At 39.6% G+C, this 21,150-nt stretch overlaps 1 protein-coding gene across 3 annotated transcripts in view; it reads right to left on the reverse strand.

Moving 5' to 3' along the window:
- MTX2 (metaxin 2) overlaps positions 1–18,714 on the reverse strand; it is a 35,397-nt gene extending 16,683 nt beyond the window's left edge. The window contains exons 1-3 of one of the 3 annotated variants that reach the window (XM_075756521.1): positions 18,552–18,714; positions 4,614–4,661; positions 3,574–3,620 (exon numbers count right to left, since the gene is read on the reverse strand). In XM_075756521.1, coding sequence (XP_075612636.1) covers positions 3,574–3,620; positions 4,614–4,661; positions 18,552–18,591 — 135 coding nt within the window. In that variant the 5' untranslated portion in view covers positions 18,592–18,714. Of the gene's footprint in view, positions 1–229; positions 454–3,573; positions 3,621–4,613; positions 4,662–18,551 lie in introns of those variants that run through there. The other 2 variants (XM_075756523.1, XM_075756522.1) reach the window with 2 other exon arrangements.
- Between the last annotated feature and the right edge of the window lie 2,436 nt (positions 18,715–21,150).

A 21,150-nucleotide genomic window follows, 5' to 3' on the forward strand; every position in this document is an offset into this window, starting at 1 on the left:
AGCCTTCTAAGCAAGACACCAAGACTACCTGGGTAAAGATTTCAGAAGAACCTGTAATAACAGAGGCAGTCTCAATATCCACATTCCTCCTCCTGACAAGTTGAAACAGTGCACAGAGATGCTCCACGCTGCCATTTGAGGCAAGAGGCCTGGCACAGCACAGCTGTATTAACCCCCTCCCTCCTCCTCAGCCACACTTCCACCCAGGCGCTAAACAAAAAAGCTTTACCTGCACCAGGTACAATAGGGAGACAGGGCCTGGACAGCCTCTCTGCTTCAGACTGAAATATACTCTCCTGTGGTATTTCAGTTTAATCTATTTATAACTCCATTTTTCCCTCCTTGAAGTTGTGGAGTTGTTTTGTTATTGAAATATAGTTGTGTATTCGCTTCTGGTTTTTCAGGGCTTTTTTTTACTATGATAAGCCTGATAAGCAGGAATGTTGTGTAATGGAAGCTGTACAATAAATAAGCGGAGAATGGTTTTAACCACAAGTCATGTCACCCAGGAGGTGTATGTGTTTTCATTAACTTTAATGGGAACAAGACTGAACACCTCACAAAAAGAAGAGAGCCATCATTCCACATACAACATTCTCTTTCCTGTAGCTGGATAATCATTACTGGTTAGTATTTTCCCTTGATTTTCATTCCATTGCAGTGAAAATAAAACTTCATTCAATATAAAGACTTTGCAGCCCATGATGAAATGGGCTTCACTTTCAACAGACCGTATAATACACTACTTCAAGTTAATAAACAAGGAATGCAAACACCAAGATGTACCAGAGATAATCCACTAGCTCCTTTGAAGTTATGTTGCATTTTCAGCAAATATAAAGAATCTGAACCCAGTAAAAGACAAAGGAATTGTTAATTTACAATTAATTAACAATTGTTAATTGTTTCCAAGAACAACAATGGGCAGAAGAGGAACTAAAAATTAAACACCACCACCACCACACAAAAAAACCCTACCAGAATCAGCAGAGAGGTTCCACAAGATGAGAGGGACTTTGGTGGTGGTGGTTTGGTTGGGTTTTAACTATTAAAGGCACCACGACAATACTTAGTAATTTGCAGAAGACTCTGTCCTCCTCTCTCAACTGACATGTAGCTATAGTCAGGAGTCCAGATTTCATTGCACAATGAGAAGTCGTAAGTCCAATCATTATTAAAACAGCAAGACTCAACCAATGTCCTATGTTCAATCTGCAGCCCTCGCCACTCATTAATTCAAACAAAATGCCTGCAACAGTCTTTTACACCTACACTGAGTAACTTGCTCTGCTGTCTGCTTGATCTGCTCTGTTGACAAGAGGTACATGAAATGCCATCTGCACTGCAAGGTCGTCAATTTTTAAACAGTCAACTTTTACTCTCACTAATTACTTACTATGGCATTGGATTTTATTCTTTCTTTTATATGTAGCTATCTGCATATACGTCCTCTGAGAGCTATCCCACAGCAGCATTATGAAGAGGTGCTGTAAGGAGATGTTGAGAAAGATCTGAAAGACCAGTTGCAGCACATTTAGCGTCTTGTTGTGAACCATGTTCCTTAAAGATCTGATGGCGGCTGACTCCACATGCTCTTTTGATCAGAGGGACTCAAAATTCAGATGCGTTTTTACCACATGGAAGTTCAACAAGCCATGAACAAGCTATGTATCTGTTCTGGTGATATTCATATGCCCCAAATCAGTAACAGAGGAAAAAGAAATGGCAATAGTGGGGAAAAAAGTCCCAAGTATCAGCTCCTATTTCTCCTCATATCCCCCATTCTCATTTCTTCCTCGGGAAAAGACACACACACACCCTGACCCCACCCTTCCCCCCCCCCCCCCAAAAAAAAAAACCCACCATCAAAAAGATATCCACTAAAAAGATAAAGAGCCTCTCATCAGAATAAAAAGTAAATTCTAAAACAGAGGAACTCAGCAATTTCCTTACGCAAAACACACTGGTATATTTAAAGCTTTCTGATCACTAAGCTAGTAATACATAACTACAGATCCTAGTATCATTTCAAAATGGATCAAAGACACCAAGGATAGCTATTCTTTCGCAGTCACAACCAAGTTACACAGATTCTTCAAAATAGATATGATCCCCAATACAAAATTGTTCTATAAAGTTTAAGATCAGATATCTACCAGAGTCATATTTATAGTCATGGCTACTATCAGCTGTCCAGCTAGAGAATATTGAAGAAAAACAAACATTTTTAATATATTACAGTTAATTTATCATCTAAGTGACATGTGTAGGATAACAATGGACTGGAAACAGTAAAGCAAAATGATGCATTAGAAAAGGAAATTTTAGGGTTATGTTGTTGTTTCTTTTCTTTGTGTTTTAAATACAAGCCACGCCTATACATATTGTTAGATGGTAAGAAAATTCATGAGAACCACAAAAAATAGAGTTGCTGGAATAAAAAGGAACACCGATATGAAGTGAGCAACAAAAACGCTTATTTGCATTACTGTGAGGCGCAATATAAAACACACTCCCCAAACAAACAAACACTGCCTTATTTATTTGGCATATCAAGGATGAGTCTTCTTTCCAGCAAAGGATAAAGGTACCTTCTTGCTGTGATAGAATTTAATCTTAGAGGTATTTCCTAGATTGCCATACGAGGAAGAAAAAAGTTAGAGATCCTGGAAATAGTTACCATGATCAAATGTCCTTCATCTTTTTACCGGTAATGTCAGTTACAGTCTCCAAGTGTCCCACTTTGGCTAAATGAGATGTGACCTTTTTTGGATAGCCTTCAAAGGCTGCTGCTCTGAGCTAGACCACACACAAAAAGCAAGAAGCAGGGGAACAGTCCAACTCCCTACCACACAAAGCAGCAGCAAAGTTGCTTTGAAGAACAGGAACCTTACAGACATCCTGCTCACCACCCCTTCTGACAGCCAGGCCCTCTCTGCTAATGGGGAAAACATCCCCTTGAGATTTGGGGTTACTGAACCTAACAGGTTAATGGAGTTTACGCAGACTTCACAGCCACAGACGTGCTTTTAAGTCAATCAGAGATGCAAGTTTGTCAATTATATGGACTCTTTCTAAAAACTACATTGGATCTTAACTCTGTATACATGATGAAATTGAGAAAACCTATCAGAGACATACAGAGATTTGATGTCCACAGCAGGAAGCAAATATGCCTCGAGTTTGGGGCAGTACTAGCTTTGAGAATTAAATAACCAGCAAGCATCATGCAAGATGTTACAAGACAAACTAGCATACCAAGTGACAAAAGATGGGAACCATGCACAGTTCCCAGAATAGGTAGACAATCAGATACTGTACAAACATAGACCAATAAAAATACGAGTACAAGCAGCAGCAGTCTATATAGGACTCTCAAAATCCTCATGTCCTTTAGGCTCTGGCACTTCAATGACAATGTAAAGCACATCAGATGCAGGAAATAAGTCATTGATTTTGACAGAAATAATTCTTAAATTATTAATTTAGCTAAATATAGTTACTTTAGCTAGATAATAATTAAAAAAATAAAATGGAATTAACATCTTTGGTTTAGAAAAGATGACATTTTACCTGAACAGCAAGAGAAGATGCATTATCAGAAAGTAAAATTTGTTCCTCTGTTGAAAGAAACAAAAAACAAAAAACAAAAAACACAATTACAAAAAACATTCAGCCCATTTAGCTACTGACCTGTAACTGTAAGCCATTCTGGGTTGCATTTCTTACGCATAAAACAAGGAGCACATATATAATTATTATATAGCTGGACTAGAAAACCTGTGATATGAATATTAAAAAAAGAAAGAGGATTAAAAAAAAAAAGAATACCAGGAATATTTCTCCTGCAAATGCAATTGCATTTATCATACATTACCACCAATGTACAATAAAAAAATGCTCACAACTAAAAACCAAATGCTTGTATTTTATGCCAATTACTCTTCTTCTAATCAAAGTTAAATAAAACCGCATCTTCATAACTCCTCTGGCTAAAAAGTAAAAGCATTCAGAAACCTATAAAAGCAGCTTGCAGTTAATATTGCACACTGTGTCTAGGTCTGTCACACAAAAGAAAGATGACAAGTTCACTGCAATAAAAATTCCATGCTTAGAAGACTAGGGCTGCTACCTATTAGTCTTCATTACTTTGCAGTCTTCTGACAACTGTAGCAGGCTGCTGAGCCCCAAATGGGGGCCATAATGTGATCTGATGATATATGAAGAGCTGCTAAAGGGAGCCTGAACCATCCTAGCCTATACATTTTAACAGTTCCTTTTTACTGAGAGCCCACTTTACCACAAGACTTCAAAAATCTGCTGCCTCAGCTATTGGTGCAGTAAATCTGCCAACTGTGCCTGCAACCACATCATTTTACACTGCCTACAGCAGCCAATATAATGAGTCAATAATAAACCAAGGACCTTATAGGCCATGAATAGCTGGTTTATATTGGCAGATGCAAGCGTAGCTAAAACCTCTGACCAGACAAACAACACAAAGGACTCTCTTAACAGTTTCTGTTCTTCCTTGCAGTTAATTATCTTAGTGCATATTTAATGTGTTTTCTAAAAATAAAGTAATTATTAATTGCAAAAACCAGCGTACCCACCCTTCAGTTGCTGATACAACGCAGCATTTTCAGGCCAAGGCTCTGCGGCTGTGGAAAGAAGAAGAATTAATTAAGCAAGCCAAACAACAATGTGCTTGCAGATGCTAACTGAACACAAACGTTACCTAGAGCAGAAACTCAAACTGCAAAGATGCTGATGCAAGATTTAACCTGCCCTAAAAACATCCTGCTGCCACTCTCTTCTCCCGTACTTCTCTCCTGCTCACAGAGCGACAACACAGAGCAGAAAACTAAGTCCCAAAATGTAATGTTGCAAGAAAAGCTAAAATTCAAGCTACATTATAGGATGGCCTTGTAATTCTCAAGCAGCTAAAGCAGCTATTTTCTCTCTACCATAAAGACATCCTTGTGCACATTCCCATCACAATTCTGGCCACTCTCAAGAGCAACTATTTATTAAGGTACTAAACAAAGAATTCTGGAAAGAACAGAACAAGACACAGAGGAGAGAGGCACAAACCTTCAAACCAAGTATGAAGAATGCTTTGGGGAAATGGAAAAGCTTCCTGCCTTTTAAAGCTGTGCCCTCACTGGTCCTATATAATAACCACAAAGCCAGGTGCCTGGGCATGTCAGAAACCTACCCACCAGGACAACTGGGACTACCTATTGCTTTAGAAGACATACTGGTCAACCCTAAAATGGGAATGTCAATATGCATTAAAAAACCTGCGTCATCAGTTGTTCGAAACAGTTGAACAGTTGTTTAAAAAAAAAAAAAAAAAGGCAAGCAAATAAAAGACAATCACATTTTCCAGTTGAGAACCATTGCACTTAATCAATCATACACCACTTGAATCTATGGGAAGGCAAAATAATAATCAGTACTGATTTACTGTTAATAGTAACATCTAGGTAACAGGTCATCACATTGTTTCGTCTCCATTAAATTCCTTGTTAATGTCGATTAACAATCTATTTTTAAATACCAATTCAAACCTTGCGTTCTACTCTATCTATTTGTAAGCAAAATTAATGCTCTAATCACATAAATTTTTTTTAAGCAATAATGTCTATAAATAACTATGGTTCAAACAGAAATATGCCACTGGCTTCAGTAAGGTCATTCTTTGTGTCTTTGCCCTCAGAACTCAAAGGAAAAAAATGCATGATTTTCTAACTATCATTCCTTTTGGATACTCCTGAATTACTAACTTTTATGGAAGTCACATAGAACTGTAAAGCCTGTAACACTGTACACAGTTTTGCAAAGGTCACTGCTTCTAACATTAAGGCACAGAGCCTATCCAAGCTATACTAGTATGGGCATGAGAAAGCAACTAATCACATTTAAGTGTCATGAAAAAATGTTTTATGTTTTATTGTAGCAGTTATTGGTTTTACACCCCTCCATTAAAGTTTTGCCCTGGAGTAAAAATTCTTGAGGTGGAAGTACATTTACTTCTTTAAATAAAAAGAGACTAAGATAATGTCTGTACAGCCTTAACTGTTTAAAATAATTTATCTAACATACATTTCTTGAGATCCACTGAAGTATTATTGTAAGAGCAAATGGAATTAGTAAAGTAAGAATGTTATTACCATACTTTAGCAAACTTATCAGTGCTGGACTCCAAGATACTTAACAGAAGTAACCAAGTCACAAAAGTACATTGATCTTGTAAATACTCCAGCCACCCAGGGAAAACATACCTTTTACATGCCCAAAATGGTACAGAGAACTTCAAGTTGCATGGGCCCATTTCTACTGAAAATTTTTGCCTGACCCTCTTCAGACTGAAATGTCAGATTTATATCTAATTCTTGGATTCCAGCCCAAACTGGAAGTGGCTTATTTTTACATAAGCATGTGGCTGAAATATTTCAGGCACACGAAAAATCAAGCAAACTTTTTATTTTCCAACAAAAGAGCTAGGTATATTTCAAGAAATTCAAACACTAATCCCAGTCTGATCTTGGCACTAAGCTATATGCAGCCATGGAGACATATATATATATAAAAACCAGCTTCTTGGCACACAGAATCCAAAACTACACCGCTGCTGAGGGATGCCATATACATGCTATAAACTAAAACACAAGTAGAATACTTTTTGTAACTTGTTTGCCCTTATCAGCTTAAACTTAACTTTACATTCTACTGATCACATACAGATTTTCATGAACCGTATCTGCTGACCCTAATTTTGTTCTTTATGATATGACATCTTTATCCCACAGTCCTAATACTTAGGTACACACGCCCAACTTGAGGGAAGGAAAGGACAAGGGTAGTTTAAAATCTTTGCACTCACTCATTCACAGTTTAGTTGTGTACTAATATATGTCTTTTGACAAGTAAATGAAACGAGGACAAACAGCCACATGAAGATCTCAGTTTTCATTATTAATACACCTTAAACTCCAAATTTCAGCAGTTCTAAGAAAAATGAATGAATAATACCCCCTGCATTTGGCACCTGACAATCTCCAGAGGGAGGTCACGATTCTGACCGTGTTTGGATGAGGTGAACACACGCTCAAGAGCCTTGAACCGAGGTGTTCAATTGTTTGTATGCAGACCAGATAAAAGAGAATTGATTTTGCTATCACTGTACAGACTGGATTTTAAAACAATCAACTTCATGTTAAGATTCACGTGTTATTACTCATATCCTACCAAAAATATTCTGCAGCATGCATTCAAATTGCATGCAGCAGATCATGTTCAACAATACTGGTGGTACATATACAAAGACTGTGCAATCCTCTGGAATCTTCCAATTTCCACTCTCTTCCACGATGTTTAGAGTATGAAATATTTTTTTCTGATGGAGCAAAAAGTTTAAATACACATTGCTACATGAGGTGTCCAGGTTCGTAAGGTGCAAGCTAAATTCAAATATCAGCTCTCAAGCTGCCTTCAATTAGTTGTAAGGTGCGAACATGCAGCTAAGGGAGACCAGAACCCCGTTGGGGGAAAAGAGGAGGAGGAATCGCTTGAAGGGATGTCATATGCCACCACAAGAGGAGAAAGTGTGTAACATCTTTAACGTACAGCAATGACTGTTGCCTTATGAATGTAGGTGAAGACATAATTTGTAGAATAATAGGCACTAATATTACACGCTGCTTCAGTTCTGTCATATTTCTAATCCATCAAGTTGATTAATGCTATAATAACTCCTCACAAACTTATCATTTGTGCACTAATGAAGTCAAATCCAGTTTATCCTTCGGCAACTATAATCTTCTGGTCTGTAGATGTTCGTTTCCCTGCTAACCATGGCTAGTGGTGCTAGGTATATAAAGAGAAAATTAACAAATGTGATGTCAAGCTTTCAACACAGAATCACATTTACGTGTTAGATCCTACGCAACAGACATTTTTATCATTATCTGCTCACAGGATGAAATAACTGCCTGGAAGTATGCCTTACAGGAACAGCTTCTCTACATATCTTAAGAATAAGGAACTATTTGGTTCTTCCTTCTGCCTCCATAATCAGAGGAATTACTATTGTGTGGTTTTCAATGGGTCTGTCTCTCAGGCTTGCAGTCTTTAGTAAAAGTTGTTTTCCCACCCTACTGAAACTTTTCCCATGCTTAACAAATTCAAATATTTAGTCTTTGATGTGGATTGTCTGCTGTTTGTTCAGGATAAGCAAACCTCATACTGCTGTCTTTCACTACTTCTCCTCTACATACTGCTTGTTTTAATGCCAGTTACAGGAAAAAAAACATTTGTGGGAACAGTCCTCCATGTTAAATTTGGCTGAAATGAGCTTTGAGTTCAAAAGTTACTGGAAAGTGAGAATTAAAGGGAGATGGACACAGAAACCATCACTGCATAAGCCTTGTGATCCCAGGAGCTGAGAGAATTCAGCAGAAGCATCATAACAACCAGAGAAGTCAAATGGCAAGTAGACCACTTACATAAAATCTTCTTTGGTTTTGCGGATGACTAAAAATGCATGAAAATTTCATTAAGCTCAATGTGTTTGTTAGTCAAAGTGTTTTACTTATTAATAGTTTAGCATAGAAGATGCAGATTTCAAAGTGTTAACAGGGTTCTTAGTTGTCAAATTAGACTTTTAGAAGAAAATTCTGTGAACTGGTGTGTTGCATGTTCCCAGTGGAGTTTTAATTACTTAGGTTTGTAACTATCTGTTAAAACAGATTCCTAGACTCCTCACCTGTCATGTCAGAGAATTACTTAAAAAAATACATTTCTCCACAAAAACTACCAAAACACAGAATAAGTCATGACAGTCATGTCAAATTCTTTGCCACTAAAAATGTTTTGCATTAGGTGCATTTTTCAGATTTTGTAGTGAAATGCTTTACTTGAGCAACATTAAGGCCAGAGGCAGATATTCAAATAGCATTTTGATTTCAAGGTTTCCAGCTGTTTCAGACTGTCATTTCAATAATAAGACTTTATCCACCCAAATACTTTTGGGACAGCAAAGAGAGAAGAATGAAAGACAGAGAGAAGAATGCACATATGCTGTAAGAAGAGATACTTAAGAGCACTCTCAGCAGGGGACCAGCAGCTCAAGTGAGGCCTACACACATCTCGACTCCAACTAATGCTCTCAAAACAGGACATATTATACTTGCGCAGAGGTAAATTTTAATTCAAAGAATGAAAGGCTGCAATAACATTCGCCCAGTGAAATCTGTGCAAGAGGAAGCAGCACATTCCCAAGATGCCCTACAGTGCCTCAGCCCCACCAATTCCTTGTACAGGCTGTTCAGAGTACCTTTATGAGTGTACAAAACTCTGTTTCAACTCCTACACTCTAAACTACTGGGAGACTATTCATTCTGTGTCAGTGCTGCCTGCATGGATGGGGGAAACAGACATTTTTATCCACCCTCCCCAAGCAGCTTCACAATGATGAGAGACACATAATGAAATAAATGGTTTACAGTTATGCCTTTAATCCTGTTACTTAAAAAAAATAAGACTCTGACTGTGAAAATGAGAAGACACAAAGTACTTTGCATGTTAAATTGTGGAATATGCTAAACCACAATTTAGCTGGTTCAGCGGTCTAGTATGAATAGCCAGTTTGAAGCAGTAGAGTATGCAGCATGGTTTGCCCTACTAGTCGGCCACTCATTTAGCACACTTGTTGTCAAGCTGCAGCATAGCATACTTGAGTATCAGACACAAATGCCAGAGACCTCTGGATCCAGGCATCAAGATGTTCCCTTCTGCATGGGAAATGAAGTTATCAACAGGTTAAAAGTTTTTGTAAGAAAACACTGAACTTGAAATTAGGTTGTTCCCACGTGTTGGTAATACCATAGAATTTCAGTGGGGCCAAAACATTTTTGGAAGGCAATGCAGACAGAAATAATTTTCTGTTATAAAGCTAGCCTATGCCTAATAAGAATCAATGTTAAAGAATTAACACTAAATGTTACTACCCTGTTGATTAAGTACTGAAACTGTAGAGTGAGAAGTAAATCAAGACAACCTCTGCCTCAAATCTCCTATAAACTAAAACTTACTGAATTCTCCAGTATGCCAGTAATTTATCCTTTGATATCTTTTTTCTGCTTCTGTAAATGAAGCACTCAGTCAACTAACAATCTCTCCCATACAGTTCACTGTATGCTGTTGTATAGGTGAGGCTAGGACCTGGCCCGAGAACATTTGGTCTTCTAGACAGAGCAATTTCCTGAAATGTTAAGAAGTAGTTTATGGGTCATATAGAAATAAAGACTACTCCTGTTCTAAAGTCACCACATTTGCATGGATCAGTCTCCTTTCTGTTACATTCTTCTTAAACACTTTGATATTAAACTTGCATAAAAAGGAGGAAAGCTAAAACATCTGTATTTACCAGTTTGGTTCACATGGCATTAAAGGCCTGTTAAAACAACCAGGAGGCAAGATATCATCTATTAAAAAACAAAAAACAAAAAAAAAAAAAACCACAAAAAACAAAAAAAAAAAAAAAAGTTGGCATTAATTTGAATCACTGCATTGCAATATTACAGCTGGAGAGATTAACTTACACATTATTTCTACATAGTTTCCTTTAGCCTCTCCCTAGGTACAAATTTGATTAAATTATAATGAGATACCTCAAAACTGTTTTCTCACAAGAGTAAACACTAAAAAGAAATTTAGTCTTACATCTGGGCAGCATCCACATCCAACAACATTACTTACAAGTCTCCAAACATTATGCAGCAAACATCATAACAATCAGCAGGAAAACAGTTACCCTTTCTGTTTTCCCAAGACTGGTGCTACAGGGGGACCTCCTGCTCACTATGTTGTAGATGTAGTAACCCAAAGAAAACCACATGGAAAGCTATCCCACAGACTCCAGAATGAAAGAGGGTTATTAGCTGCTTGATGTTACAATGCATCAAAAAAAAGCAGATGATCACTTCATTCTCTTTTCATAATGCAAATCAGTCATATTTTCAAGTACCAATACCTTGTTTAAAAAGAAAACGCCAGGAATTTATGTGTTTCTATATCCTTATTACAGGGGTATAAGTGGAGGGGTATATTTTGATTAATACAGTGAAGCTGCAGCCACTTTGGAACCAAAGCAGTTAAAAATACACATCTTGTACATAAATGGTGATCAATAAAGGAAGTATGAGAAAGTTGTGAATTAGCTGCCTTAAGACCCCCCCAGTTCAACCCACCCACACCAAGTACAGACCAATTTCATGTAATTGGCCTGATCCTGTAAACTAACAAGGGCCAAGAAAAAAATGAAAGCATCAGCAACTCCCTGGCTCTGCTGATAAAGGACCAAAAAGTGTTTCATAGTGCCTTGCCAAATGAAAACCAACTTTCAAAAAAGTTAGACAGTGTGCATTAAATCATGTATCAAATAATGACATCATTTGCTTAAATCCATCCCAGGTCTCCTTCGTAGAGATAGTACAGTTCAGATAAATCATGACTGTTCAGTAATTATTGATCAAGGAGCCTGTCAACGTAAAGACTCAATCTCAGCAGCAATTCTCAAACTTGAGTTTCCTGTGGCTGCACCACTAAGAGAGTCAGCATGTGACATTACTGCAACAGCTATTTAGCATGACACAATCTGTTTCTTCACCCTCCAAGAAAGCTATTAATTGCATGTATTTAAGTCCAATTCTGTTACTGTCTTTGAGTTGACTTTCCAGAGCATACACATCTGCGGTTCAATCCTCCAGGGTGCTCAGCACTCTCACTGCTGGGGGGATCACTCGGCATCTCCGCGCTTGCAGAATCACACCTCCCATCAGGAGACAAGGCCAAAAAATCTCAACAAAATCAAATCCATAAATAAAAGTTGTTGTTAAATCAACATCTGGATTTCTTCAGAAAAATCAGAGAGTGTGCCAGATAAATGATCTCAAAAGATTTATTTATAAAGTCCTGACAAGCTGGAGCTATTTTACTTACTCCCGATATTCAGCATAAATGTTCCATCTCGAAGAAGCTTTGTAATTCTTAATTATAGCTTTATACAGATCTCTAAATCAATCCCTTCCCTTTGTGCTACTTAAGTCCCTTACCCCTCTTTGGCCCTCACTCAAGAAGTGAAACTTCAAGTACAGGTGCTGTGAAGAGTAGGACAGTGAAGGTATGATACTCACGAATGCCTTAAGTGCCTTACTGGACTAGGACATTTTCTTAGCCATGTTATCTACGTTTGTATAGTTCAAATCAGTCCTTTGAGAGCTCTCCTAGATTGAGATCCCCTCTTCTCTGTGGAAGTCTGAACTCCTTCTCCCCTAAGGACGTTTGGCAGGCAGTCTGAATGCTACTTCTGCAAAGTGCCCTAAGGAGCTCCCTGCTTTCTCATCCACAGCACCTCTTCTCTGATCCACAACAGAGATCCTACACATCTGTCCCACCAGACAGGACCTCAGCATCTCATACCTGCTCCAAAAGCTGCTACACACACACAATTCCCGCTTACCCAGTCCTGGCCCCTCTGGCCTTTTGTTAAGGCTCCCCTTCCTTCTCTCTTTCCTATCTTGCCCACGGCCCTAAACGCAGCAGTACCAGAAGATACAAAGTGATGACAACAGAGACTGTCTGTGCCTGAGTCTTGCAAAGGGGCAAGACGAACTGAGATCTCTAGGCAGGAGAGCTCCGTGGGGTAGAAATGCAAACAGTTAGTGGTGCAGTCAGCCAGCCAAGCACTGCCACTGGCAAGGGGGAAGATAGTGCTTTAGGGCTCACAATCTTTAAGTCAGCCCAAAGCAGACAATGGTATTTGCAATAGCACCTCTCAGGCTCTTCCTCACATCTGGGAAACGTTGCAGACCTCTTATTTCAGAATCTGAAAATGTTTATCCTGTTCTCTTAATCATATCCTCACAGTCTTCCTCATTTCTTTTCCAAGGCTTTCAGTGAACACTCTAATGCATCCAGAGTTTCTCCAATATGGCATTCAAATGCAAAAAAAAATACACATGCAGTTGGACTCTGAAAGTTCTTGCGAAGGAGGCAAGCATTATATTGGCTTCAATTTCATTATACAACAGCTAGAAGGCAGAACTGTTAAAAATTCCCATCTCTCAGCACTTTTACTTTCCAATTCAGTACGCACATTCCAGTTTTTTGGTTGGGCTCATTTGGGCCCCCACAAATGAGACTGGTATCAATTTTTCCTGCATTCTTTACAGCACCATTGTAATTTCTTCCTTTGATATTTCCAATCCTTCCTATGCATTTCATAGGTTTTACTAATATATGTACCTTCTTCCAGTTTGTATTAAAACATCCATGTCATCATCTTAATAACTAAAGAACAGAATTTAAAAATAATAATAATAAAAATTTCAGAACCTGGTGTGGACTTTCTCTGTCCTCTCCATGGCTTCCATGCAGCTGCAGTTTTTCACTCACTTTCAAAAGAGACAGCTGAAAATGCGCAGCAATATGCAACACCTGTTCAACTACAGCAAAGAAGTACAGCAACCAAGCTTTTTCATTCATTCTTGTTTTGAAAAGGAAGCAGCTCATAGGGTCCAAACCTACAGGAAGAGACCAGTTTAGTGCCTAGGGACAGTCAGAGAACAGAGCATCCAAGGTCCAGATAGAAAAAAAGTGTGAGAAAGAGAAGAAAGATCTGGTTCCTTTGTAAAGTTCTCCTATGACCTCTTGTGTGCTGAACAGTTAGGCTCCTAAAAAGCAGTCATACCCAAATCATTCTACAACTGATGAAAACTCCCTTGCAAATCAAACTGGACAATATCAAAATACATGTTACTTTCCATTTACTAATTTTCTTACCGTTATTTCTAGAGCAATCTCATTTCTGGCACGAGAAAATAAGATGTCACTTCAGCAGAAAACATGTAACAATAAAACGCTGATTAGAGAAAGACTGCTTTGTCTTAATGGAGCCAGAAACAACTACAGAAGTATACTATATTATACATGGTAATTATATTGCTTCCTAAAAACAAGAAATAATAATATCTCAAAATGAAATATGTACTGTACTATAATAATTGTGAAAGAAAGTAATTTTTTTCCCCTGACCTAAAAAAAGATTAGATAGGCAATCTACCCAAAGGATTGGTACAAGTCAAGTCATAAAACATATGTGTCTGAGTACAAATTGGCAAGAGCAGCCTAAGAGACTTGTTTATTGAAACTGAACAAGAGTTAAAGAGTTTCCTTTTAGTTTGATTACCAAAAAAAAGCAAACAAACAAAAAAAAAAAAGTAAAAGAACACTGTAAGAAAATCGTTCAGCCTGACAAATTTGGTATTTTCAAATCACATCTTTTTGACTACAAGCACCGCTGCAGCAGGCTTAAATGATCTGTGCTACAGCCAACCTATTATTAAGCAAGAACAACTATTTTTTCACCTTGCACATGCAGGAAATGTTAGCATTTACCTGTGCACATTTTGATGCACAAAATGCATACTCAGTTTAAATGTTATGTCTTTATGTGCAGGAACAATTTAGGTGGTAAGGTTTCATAACCTATGTGTTTGTTCTAAGCCAAACTGCAGCTTGTCTCAATACATAAAACATGCACGTCAGAGATTTATTTTTGCTCTGGCATGTCACATTGGAGGTAGACTCACTCAGAATGTAAAATATCTAAAGGCAGAAGGGCATCTGTTTTTCAAACTGCATTCATTTCCCTTAGTATTAAAACTAGCCTAAGACCCTTGGACGTAAACTCAAAGACAATAAACAGAAGTAATTTTCCAGAGATCAAAGGACAAACAAGGATATTATTTTCTCTCTTTTGATCACTGATCTAAAACCAATGGTTTTGGGGGAAAAAAAGTAAAGCATATTGAGTAATTTAATGATCAATTAAACATCTTTTCAAAAATCTTTTACAGATTATTTGAGCAGTCAGCTTCTCAAAACTACTAGAGTTAGAAAGATTAATGTTCTGGACCACTTGAAAGCTGGCACTCTAATTCTTCTTACAGTATAAGCACTCATTTCCTATCCTGTTAATATGTGATTGATGCTGAGCTACTCTAAACAAATTCTCTACCATATTATCCAATTAATATTTTCTACAGTTCAGAAATAGATGATTTAAAAGGTGACATAACATGCTTGCAATTCATGAAGCTATGGAAATATTTGTTTATTATTCCCTGAGACACAGCATCAACGTCTTTAAATTTCTGAATAAGTGAACAGTTGAATGGCACTAAAGCAAGTGGTTTACTCCACGTAAGTGATTTAGTCATCATTTTGTGTTTAATCATTAATGCATTACAGCAGCAGGCTATGCTCAGCATGTTCAGGTGAATGCATGCTGCACAGAGAGGGTGCTGAATTACTGCATCAGTGCAAGTGGACTGAGCACCTGATGGTGACAGAACAGCTGAGGTTGGAAGGCACTTCTGGAGGTCCAGGGTCAGCTGCAGCAGGTTGCCCAGGGCCATCTCCAGTTCGGTGCTGAGCATCTCCAAGGATGGAGACTCCACAACTGCCCTAAACAACCTGCTCCAACGTTAAACCATCCTCACAGTAAAAGAAGTTTTTCTTCTGTTCAGATGGTATTTTCTGTGTTTCAATTTTCAATTTCTGCCGAGACAGTGAATAGCCACGTCAGAAGTGAATGCCTAAGGTGCAGGAAAGGTGAAGATAGGGAGTGCTTTAAAAAAAAATAAATCTAATACATACACAAACAAGTCAGTTTGTAAAAGAGAGTTACGATCCTCTTCTCTACTAAAACCCTCCCCTCAGCTTATAAAACATTTCTAGAAAACAAACTATGCTGGGATGATTGTCTTTAAACACCTGCATGCAAAGACCCATGCTTTATAGCTGTTACATGTGAAAGCAGCAGTAGTTCATTGCAACTGCCAGGACAAAGCAATCATCTTCATGAACAGGACCCTCGATGACAAGCTAATAAAATTTCATTTCTGTGGACATGGAAAAATTCCCAATCATTCTTAAATTTCCATACATACATAACAGAAAGACAGTATTCACAATGACAGATATGGGGATAAGACGCTATTAAAACAAGTGTCATTGTTAAGTGGTATTTTTTCCTTGCAGATACACCATTTTTCTTTCTCACGAATATTCTTACATTTGCAGGACATCTCTATCTTCTTAGTACCAGAATGAAATATTCTCTGTGCCTATGTAACATCTCAGGAAATCTACAAGTGTGCTGGGTACTGGCCAAGATCCCAGCTAACTATTTTTTTTTCCCCTAGAAAAATCTTCCATATGAACAAATTGAGTGATTTTGCCATTATGTACTTTCAGTCTGGGACTGGTACATAATACAGACAAGCTAGGAAGGCCACGACCCACTGGCAAAGGTATTTTTTATTTTCAAGGCACATAATTGCTTTTGACACTAATTTGCTTTTGGGAAAGCAAAGGTAACGTCATAATTTTGTTTTAAAGAATGATTCAATGGACAGGTCTGCAACAAAAATTTGTACCGTACCTTGAGTCACAGTAAGGAGCTGCATATCCAGCAGAAGTACAAGATTAATAAAATAAGCACCAACCATTTCTGCTGTGCAAAAATAGAGGAGCATTGGACGTATTTTTCTATTAGATGCCTACATATTACTTTACCTATAAAAAGAAAATGAGCATCACTTAATCTGTGACTGACAGGTAAAAGATGAGGTGCTATTTTTTTAAGTTTATTAAATTGTAGGAGGATCCAGAAGTACTTGAGCAGCTCTGATGCCCTCAAAGCACCACCTTATAGTACAGTTGTTAAGGTGAGAATCTGAGACTAGTATAAGTAGCACGCAACGACCCCAAAAGGGAAGGCAAGAATCTCTCTAGGAACAGGGGAAGAACACTTCAACAAGTGGGGAAGAGCTAGTTGTTGCAGAACTTTGTCTTCATGTTTCCAGCTTATCAAACATGCATTTTCCTTCCCCTGTACTTAATTTGGATCTGTCACTGCTGTATTCCACAACAATTTCCTTGTTTAGCGGGAAGTTGTTGCGAAAAACAACAGCACTTTCAACAAGAAAGCAATGAGATGCCTACATACAGTACCCTTTTGAGTTTGTATTTGTAATTCCAGAAAAAGTAAATATCAGCAAGCTGTCACTTTAGAATATCTGTAAAGGTCACAGAGCAGAGGAACACAACAGAATCAACACCTGCTCACACATGTCATTATCCTTGTGTTTCACAATATAAATAAAATATACTAAAGAGATCTTAAAGGCTAGTAAAGGGCATGAAGCAATGTTGATCATGACCGTATTCTCCACATCCTGAGGATCAGGGCTCTGGCCCTTAGAATGTAAGCATGGCTTGTGCTTACGTCTACGAATTAATGAATGTAAACCCAAGAGCTCAGTGTAACTTTCAAGCTTGTCTATGGGTACCTCTGCACACCCAGATTCAAGATCTACCACCTCTGTTTTAGCTACCAGTCAGGGGCAAGTCTGCGCTGGAAACTGTACATTCATAGTAGAGAATCCAACTCGGACTCTTACACTGGGGTCTCTACCAAGTGACAGAAGACGCAGCTCCTGGGACAAAACATTGGCTTCCTCCTCAACAGGTCAGTAGCAGTTAAAATGTTGTTTCCTTGCAGTATTTATTGTTTGTGAGCTTGTGTAGCAGCAAGAGATCAGGAATAGAGAATAAGGAAGGAGAAACTGGCCAATGCACTGATTTTCAGTGTGCAACATACTGAATGTATTTTCAACTTCCTAGCCAGGAATTATGTGAGGTGCATGTTTTCTTTTTCCTTGAGAGCAGATTAATATCAATTTTTGCTAAATAACTCCACAGCAATACACATTTCTGTTTTATGACAAGGCTCATGTCCCAGCTGCAGTAGATGACAGAGCACTAACAAGTAGCAAAGGTACTGTTACATTTCTCAGCTTCACAGGAGCAATATAGGAAACACAGCACATGCTCATGGGGAGCAGGGAATGGATGGCACCACACGGAGCCCTCCTACATAGCGGGACTCAACTCCAACTGCTGAAATTCTAAATACAATGCAGGTTTTGGACCACTGAAGAAAAGTAAATGGTTTTAAAGACAGCAAAGTTATTAAACCAAAGTAAAGATGCACCCTGGCATAGCTAAGGGTTAGGGACCCCATAAAGGTGGCGACTTGGTGAACCTGCTCCGCTGTGCTCTGCGGGCAGCTGTGCAGGGTGACCTGCCCTCGCCTCAGAGCACCAGGCAGGCGACGTGAGGGGAAAGGCGCCCAGGGCCCAGCTCTGCACAGCAGCCCTGCCTCCCGCGGCCCGCCGTTAGCCTTCCACAGCCGCCCCTGCGACTCCCACGGCGCCCCAGTCCCGTCCTGAGGGGTCACCCAGGGGACCGAGGCCGCGAGGGTTTGGCTCCGCACCCCAGCGGGGCGGCTCCAGCTTCGCCGCCACCCTCAGGCCGCCACCCAGAGCGCAGCGCCTGACACGACGTGGGGCCCGGCCCGAGGCCTCCCGCCCGCCCGCGGCTCTCGGGGCCGCCACCCAACCGCCTCCACCCCTCACCGGCCAGCTGAGTCACGAAGGCCTCCGCTACCAGCGACATGTCGCGGAAGGAAGGAGGGCGGGCGGGCGGTGGCAGGCCGAGGTCACGCACAGGAACCGGGCGCCGCGCCGCCGCGGCCGCAACTGCATCCGGGGCCCGCCCCGCCCCCGCCGCCCGGGGCGGAGCCCCGCGCCCCCACTCTTCCCCCCCCCGGTCAGCGGGACTGCAGGCGGAGAGGCGGGGTCCTGCCGCTTGTGCGGGTTCGCAACAGCCTTTCCTCAGCTAAGGCGGGTAGCGGGTACAGGAGGGAAATTGAAGGATAATGACGAGTAAACCGGTACGTGGGAGCTACTCCCACTCTCCTCAGTTAATCCAGGCTGAGGAAAAGCTCCTTGGAACTCACGTCCCATGGAAACGGTCCTGAGGTACAACTGCATGTAGTAACTCTTACTGCGGAAATGGAATCACAGAGGAGTGAAAACAAAACTCCAGTCTGTCAAATGGTAGGAAGAAACCCCGGCCAACGTGCTGATGGATGAGAATATTTATCATAATCCTGCGCATTGGGATGGGTGCTTGGCCTGACTTGGGCACAGCTCCCAGCAGCAAGCAGTGGTAAAACCCGTGCTGGGGGAGCAGTGGCATTTGTTATGGAATATTACGTGTTGTGGTATATTACACATGAGGCTATGGTCCTGCAGAGAGGAGTCAGGGGCAAGGATGCACTGGATCAGTAGGGCAACATCAAAAAAAAAAAAAAAAAGTACTGTAGCTCAAAGCCCCCAGTCCCAGGGAATCTCTGCTATTGGTGGGAAACCAGCTTTACATGCTCCACACAACACGTAGAGGCAATATCTTAAGCAGCTGAAAGGTGCAACTTCAGACTATCAGACATTTCTTTTTTATGAATGAATCCCCACAGGGGGTTTTATGGATTGTTTGGGTTTGGTTGGTTGGTTTTTAAATTCAGTGTAGAAAGAGCTATTGGGAATGCTGTAACCAGCTCTAGGGTCTCCTGAGAAAGCTGACTCAAGCCATCTTCAGTTCTTCTGCCACTCCTCTATGTGGAGCTCTGTCACATGAGGGTTTAATCCCATTAGTTCTCTGAAGATAACAGAAATGGCTGGATGTGGTTTAGAGCCTTAAAGCAGAAAAAAGGCCAGCCTGTAACTGCCTGAAAGTGCCATACTAATTGCAAGTTAGTACTCTTCCCCAATGTAAATATGAACAAAAGTGTTAGTTCTGGCTATACAACTTTGGGATATGTTGCTTCTCTGGATTGGTTCAGAACAGTGTATCAGACGATTAATTTTTTACCTTTAAAGCACAAATAACAGAGGAGGGGGGCATAAAATGATCTGAATCTGACAGGAGGCTGTTCTGAGAATCTTAGGTGCTTCCTGTACTGACCATACTGACTATTTTCTTTTCAACATCCTGGTACCAAAATACTTCCTGAAGAGTCTTGGGAACAATAAGTCATAACTAAAGAGACTCAGTAAAGGGTACAGCTGTCTTTTCTTCATCTCAAGTTAAGATGCCAGAAGACAAACTCTGCATGTAGAGATGTACATCTTGCCTTTAAACAACCACTAATTTCTTAGTCTTAATTCTGTAATATAAAGACTATCCAAAGTTTGGAAAAATGCCATAAAAGTAAATTATGCATCCAATATGTAGATCGCAGAGAAGATAGTGGATATGTGAAAGACTTGTTCCATTATTCAACAGTGCCTCTTGATCCTTATTTCTTTAGCCACACATTATTAAGAATATCTCATTTTATCAAATAAGACTATTCTGCTGTGAAGGACAGATAACACAAAAATATTTCAGTCTTGTACAGTAAGATCTTAAATCTTGTAAGTACTGGAAGATATGGAACAAATGTAGAAATGTATTAATGTTTGCAAAGTATGTCAAAGTCCTCTGGTGACACTTACTATTCAATCATTAAGCATCATCTTCACATGGTAGTGGAAGTATGCTATTAGAGCAGTAGCAAAAGCAGAAAAGCCAGTAAATACATTGGAATAATGGAATGAGAATTGAAAACAGTGAGGTGGAAGGGGACTGATTTTAAAGTGCTGAAGAAAGCTACATTTCTAGTTACAGTTGTAAATTGAACAGCACCAAATTACAGAAACTGAGCAGTCTTGAGAAGTTGAGTGCCTTTGTATTAGGAGAATACAGTCTAAATTAAGATAGTGTCCTATTTGAGTCCTTTCATCACCAACAGTACTTAGGCTAAAAACAGAAGACATGGTGCAAAAGTTGACCTGATAAGGCTGAGCGTGAACTAGGTATGAGCTAAGCTAAATCCACGTTACCACCCAATTAAAGAGGAAAGTTTTTCTGTAGAGCTCAGTTTGATACAAAGAGCTCATCCCCAGAAATGGAGGTGGATGATGCAAACTAAGTCTGGGAACAGAAATCAGGAAGTAATCCAGCAAGTATCAACAAATACATACCAACAGAAATGTGCCAACAAATCTAAACAGCCAAAACAGGAGGAAAACTGTGTGGAGCTAAGCCCATGCCTTCAACATGTGGCAGGACACATGCTCAGGCTCCCTTCTCTGGGACAGGACATCAGGGCGGTGTTTTCTGTTTCTGCAT

This window comes from Balearica regulorum, chromosome 6 (assembly GCF_011004875.1).
Source record: "Balearica regulorum gibbericeps isolate bBalReg1 chromosome 6, bBalReg1.pri, whole genome shotgun sequence".
Lineage (NCBI taxonomy): Eukaryota > Metazoa > Chordata > Aves > Gruiformes > Gruidae > Balearica > Balearica regulorum.